The following is a 6,000-nucleotide window of genomic DNA, read 5'->3' on the forward strand; positions in this document are numbered from 1 at the left end:
AATATTATACTTTTTTTTTTTTTTCAAATGTTGGTCCTACCAATTTTCTATGTGATATTTACTCATTGGATTGTTAATAGGTGACTTGCAAGAGGAATTTTCTATGTAGATTAGGGCCTTTGTAGGTTATATATTCAATTACCATCTACACATATTTTAATCTAACAATAACAACAAAAATTGATGTCGCGGAAGCCTGAAGAGAGACACACACGATACTCTCTTGATGGAACAGAAACTAAACTGTTAGTTTCTGGTAGTAAACCTCGAATCCACGAGGGGTTTCCCTGAATCCACAAGGAGATAAAAACTGGAATCCACCAGAAAAAAATTTGACAAAAGTCTGTGTTTATTGATAATAGTCTCATTTGCCTTTGACGGCTACAAAACATATAAATACTGAGCAAAAACGTTTAAAACCCTAATTCGCACTAATTAAGCGATTAGGTGACAAAATTATCGAATTTTACCAAAAATGGCAAAATTGAGTTAAACGCAGAATCATAAATTACTGACCTTAAGGGTCATCCCAAAACAGACGGGACCTTATTCTGACTTTTAAACTAAAAGTTATTAAGGAAAAACAAATATTACTATAAATAGCAAAAACATTGTTTTCGGTGCCTTAACGAAGGAATTTGCCTAAAATTTGGCGACATTCATTTATGAATCTGGATCAGAATGCCATTTCCCTTCAACCTGCCAAATTTCATGCAATTCCGACACTGTTACCTTTGATGGCCCCTACTGGCACCCCCCTTTGATCTTGCGTTGTGACTTCCTGCGTCCTTGCTGCTCCAAGAAGGCATGTGCTGTCTGTTCTACATCAGTCCCCCCCCACTTGAAAAGAACTCGACCTCGAGTTCCCACTATCCGGTTCATCAGGAAGATGATAATCATATAAGTCAGCAACATTGAAGGTAGAAGAAATACTCATATCTGGAGGAAGAGCAACCACATAAGCATTGTTGTTGATCTTCTTAGTAATCTGAAATGGCCCGTACTTCTTGTCCTTCAATTTGTTGTAGGTACCAACAGGAAATCTCTCCTTCCTAAGATACACCAGCACTAAATCCCCAACATTGAAGATCTTCTCACACCTCTTCTTATCAGCAGCCTCCTTGTACTTAGCATTTGTAGCTTTCAGTTTTTGCCTCACCTCCTCTTGCATGGCCTGAATACGGTCAACCATATTCTCTGCTGCTTGACTTACTCCTGGAAGCTCAGGTAAAGGTACCAAGTCCAAAGCGTGTTTTGGGGGCACGCAGTAGACAATGGCAAATGGAGACTCACCAGTGCTTCTATTGACTGAGCTATTGTATGCAAACTCTGCTTGGGACAACACAAGATCCCACTGCTTGGGCTTCTCACCTGAGATACACCGAATCAGATTCCCCAAAGTACGATTAACCACTTCTGTCTGGCCATCAGTCTGTGGATGACTAGTGCTGCTGTAATTCAAGGAAATGTCAAAACGCTTCCACAAAGTTTGCCAGAAGTGACTAATGAACTTGGTATCCCGGTCAGAGGTGATGGACTTTGGCACTCCATGCAAACGCATAACTTCTTTAAAGAACAGATTGGCCACTCGAGTAGCATCTGAAGTCTTCTTACATGCTATGAAATGGGACATCTTGGAGTACCTGTCAACCACAACAAAAACAAAATCCATACCTCGCTGGGTTCGAGGAAGACCCAGTATAAAGTCTATAGACAGATCTTCCCATGGTGCTTGTGGAACTGGCAAAGGTATATATAAACCAGTATTCTGAGATTGTCCCTTAGCAGTTTGGCAGATTGGACACTTCCTGACATGATTGCCAACATCCCTCTTGAGTTGTGGCCAATAATACCTCTCTTCCACCAGTGCTATAGTCTTATCTCTGCCCATATGTCCACCCAAACCTCCACCATGCAGCTCCCTAATAATCTGCTCCCTCAATGAACTTTTAGGGATGCATAATTGGTTACCCCGAAAAAGGAAACCATCCTGGATGTACATACTATTGATAGCAGTATGAGTTTATTGACACTTACCCCAAATATCACCAAAATTCTCGTCATTCTCGTACAGCTCCTTAAGGCAATTAAACCCTACAACTTCAGTACGTAGGGTGGTCAACAACGATGCTTGCCTGCTGAGTGCATCAGCCACCTTATTGGTGACACCAGACTTGTGCTTCAGAGTGAAATGAAAGCGCTGTATATAAGCTACCCACCGAGCATGCATCCTGTTAATGCTAACTTGACTGTTGATGTGTTTTAATGCCTGATGATCCGTGTATAATACAAACTCCCTCTGAATCAGGTAGTGCTCCCAATACTTAAGAGTTCGTACTACAGCAAAGAACTCCAGTTCATAGACTGACCATTTACTTCGAGCTTCACAAACTTTCTCATTGAAGAATGCTACTGGTTTGTTGTCTTGTGAAAGAACAGCGCCTATCTCGACCATAGATGCATCACACTCTACCTGAAACACCTTATCAAAGTTAGGCAATGCCAAAACCGGGGCTGTGCTCAACTTTTCCTTGATTAAGGCAAAGCTTTTTTCTGCATCTTTTCCCCATGAGAACTTCCCTTTCTTCAGACACTCAGTAATAGGGGCTACTATGCTACTGAAATCTCGAACGAATCGCCGATAAAAGGTTGCTAGCCCATGGAAACTTCGCACATCACTCACTGTCATTGGGGTTGGCCACTCTCTGATTGCACGGACCTTATCCTCATCAACATGAATCCCATCCGCACTGACCACATACCCTAAGAACAACAACTTATCAGTCAAGAAGCTGCACTTCTTCAAGTTGATATACAACTCATTGGCCTGCAACACCGCTAATACTTCTCGCACATGATTATAGTGGGCTGCTTCTGTCTTACTGTAAATCAAGATATCGTTAAAATAAACTACCACAAACTTTCCAATAAATGGTTTCAGTACCTAATTCATAAGTCTCATGAAAGTGCTGGGAGCATTAGACAATCCGAAAGGCATTACCATCCACTCATACAACCCCTCATTTGTCTTAAAAGCCGTCTTCCACTCATCACCAGGTCGGATCCGAATCTGGTGATACCCACTCTTGAGATCCAGCTTAGTGTAACACTTGGACCCACTCAGCATATCAAACATGTCATCTAGTCGTGGAATAGGAAATCGATACTTGACTGTGATCTTGTTGATGGCTCGACTATCCACACACATACGCCAGCTCCCATCCTTCTTTGGTGTTAACAATGCCGGTACTGCACATGGACTCATACTCTCCCTGATTTGCCCCTTGCTCAAAAGCTCATCCACTTGCCTCTGTAGAATCTGACCCTCTTGAGGATTCATCCTGTAATGTGGCAGATTTGGTAGACTAGCTCCAGGAGCTAAATCAATGCAATGCTGGATGTCACGCATCGGTGGTAAACCTGCAGGCAGCTCTTCTGGAAAAAGCTCTTCAAACTCCTTGATCAATGGCTGAATCGCCTCAGGTATCTCAGCAACCTTCTTAGGCTCACCATCTGTCACTACTACAACGTATAACTGTTTCAACTCCTTACAATCCCTGTCAAACTCATCTTCATTGTTCACTATAAGGAGTGTTGGCTTCCCCTCCACTTTAGAAGCTTTGGGTCTACCGCCTTCCTTAATAGGACCAAGGACAATTTTTCTGCCATTCTTAAAAAACACATACACATTATCCTTACACTTATGAGTAGCATCTACATTATACTGCCAAGGTCTACCCAATATTAAATGACATGCATCCATTTCAACAACATCACAAACTACTTCATCCACATAATATTTACCCATAGAAAAAGTAACACGACATTGTTGAGTAACAAGAGTTTCCGTACCTTTCTTGATCCAACCTATCTTGTACGGGGAGGGATGCTTTTCTGTTTTCAGTCCCAGCTTGGTAACTAAACTCTTCGACGCAATGTTTTCTACACTGCCACTGTCTATGATCAAATCACAGACCCTTTTATTGACGGTGCATCGTGCTCGTAAGATCTCATTCCACTGGTCACCAAATTCCACCCTTGGTGTGAGTATTAACCTCTGAATCACCAAAGACTGCCCTAATGGTATGCCTTCCTCATCCTCTTGGACCTCATTGGGATCATAGGCATACGGATCTGCATCATTATACACCTCTTCGCCCTCCTGTTCACCTTCTACCTCACCCTCTTCTGCCACTACCAGATTCACTGCGGCTTGCTTAGGGCAAGTACTAGATTGATGTCCTGGTTCTCCGCACCTGTAGCATTTATTCCCAGTTGGTCTAGCATAGGGGTTGGCATTCGCTATTGGCTGGGCTGCGGAACCTGCTACTGCCACTGTGGATTGGTTGACACCACTATTCTCCCTAACCACAAGTTGTGACCGTGGTGTAAACATGGGCTGTTTACCTTTGTTGGCAATGGAACTAGAAGACTCCGAATTGCGGTTGGAAAACTTCGAACCTGTCCTGAGATGCTGAAATTCTATTTTCTTGGATAAGGTTACAGCCTCATTCAAAGTATATAGGGTTTGTAAGGATACCTGATCTCGAATGAAAACTCGTAACCCGTGTACAAATCTGAATATCCGTTGATCTTCAGTTTCCTCCAAATCATTGCGATTTGCCAACCTGTCAAACTCCTCAATGTACTCATTAACTGTCCGAGTACCCTGTTTGCAATCCTGGTACTGTCTGAACAACTCCTGTTGATAATTGGGTGGTAAGAACCGATCTGCCATTAACCTTTTCATCCTCCTCCATGACCGTATTGGAGGCTTTCGTTCCCAAGTACGGTTTAATTGAACACGATCCCACCAGGCAGATGCTCCTCCCTTCAATTTGTAGGCCACCAAACACACCTGTTTGTCTTCTGCTGTACCCATATAGTCGAAAAACTTTTTAACCTCACTGACCCAATCCAGATACTCTTCAATAGAGACATTACCATTAAAAAATGGTAACTCTATTTTCATCCGATAGTCCCTCTGCTCCTGATAATCTCGACTATTATCCCTTGCGGGACCACGATGATTTCCAAAGACTCTCTCTGCATACTCCTCATCTTTACTGTCTTCTTCGTTGTAGTCTTGCTGCCTATTCCGGTTTGGACCACGATAGGGAGGGCCACGCACTCGGTTATCACGTCGCTCTTCATCAACGCGATTAGGGTTTCGGTTAAGCAAAGTGGCAAGTGCTGCTTGAATCTGGTCCAGAGCCTGTTGGGTAGAATCACAAAATTGTTGATTTTCATCACAAAAATCAAGGAACTCAGCCCTAGTGAGGACTGGGTTATTGACGTCGTCACCGCCGTCATTGTTATGGTGGTCACCGTCTCGCCGGTTAGCCATCAGACCAAGGTAAATCAAGGCTCTGATACCAACTGATGTCGCGGAAGCTTGAAAAGAGACACACACGATACTCTCTTGATGGAACAGAAACTAAACTGTTAGTTTCTGGTAGTAAACCTCGAATCTACGAAGGGTTTCACTGAATCCACAAGGAGATAAAAACTGGAATCCACCAGAAGAAAATTTGACAAAAGTCTGTGTTTATTGATAATAGTCTCATTTGCCTTTGACGGCTACAAAACATATAAATACTGAGCAAAAACGTTTAAAACCCTAATTCTCACTAATTAAGCGATTAGGTGACAAAATTATTGAATTTTACCAAAAATGGCAAAATTGAGTTAAATGCAGAATCATAAACTACTGACCTTAAGGGTCGTCCCAAAACAGACGGGACCTTATTCTGACTTTTAAACTAAAAGTTATTAAGGAAAAACAAATATTACTATAAATAGCAAAAACATTGTTTTCGGTGTCTTAACGAAAGAATTTGCTTAAAATTTGGCGACGTTCATGGCATTTTCATGAATCTGGATCAGAACGCCGTTTCCCTTCAACCTGCCAAATTTCATGCAATTCTGACACTGTTACCTCTGATGGCCCTTACTGGCACCCCCCTTTGATCTTGCGTTGTGACTTCCTGCGCCCTTGCT

At 42.4% G+C, this 6,000-nt stretch overlaps 1 protein-coding gene across 1 annotated transcript; it reads right to left on the reverse strand.

Moving 5' to 3' along the window:
* Window positions 1-2,023: 2,023 nt before the first annotated feature.
* LOC111996348 (uncharacterized) lies at window positions 2,024-5,347 on the reverse strand. Its single transcript, XM_024028315.2, has 2 exons — window positions 3,002-5,347; window positions 2,024-2,944 (listed from the first exon to the last, which is right to left on the reverse strand). Exons 1-2 carry the CDS (start codon window positions 5,345-5,347, stop codon window positions 2,024-2,026), a joined length of 3,267 nt encoding a protein of 1,088 aa, XP_023884083.2.
* Between the last annotated feature and the right edge of the window lie 653 nt (window positions 5,348-6,000).

Source organism: Quercus suber, unplaced genomic scaffold (genome assembly GCF_002906115.3).
Source record: "Quercus suber isolate HL8 unplaced genomic scaffold, Cork oak 2.0 scaffold_413, whole genome shotgun sequence".
Classification (NCBI taxonomy): Eukaryota; Viridiplantae; Streptophyta; class Magnoliopsida; order Fagales; family Fagaceae; genus Quercus; species Quercus suber.

What these genes read in the sequence shown, in the direction of transcription:
- LOC111996348 (XM_024028315.2), bottom strand. Translation starts at nt 5,347, where the DNA reads ATGGCTAACCGGCGAGACGGTGACCACCATAACAATGACGGCGGTGAC. An exon ending in AGGGGTTGTATGAGTGGATG is followed by an intron (nt 2,945 to 3,001) that starts GTAATGCCTTTC and finishes CTTATGAATTAG; the next exon opens with GTACTGAAACCATTTATTGG.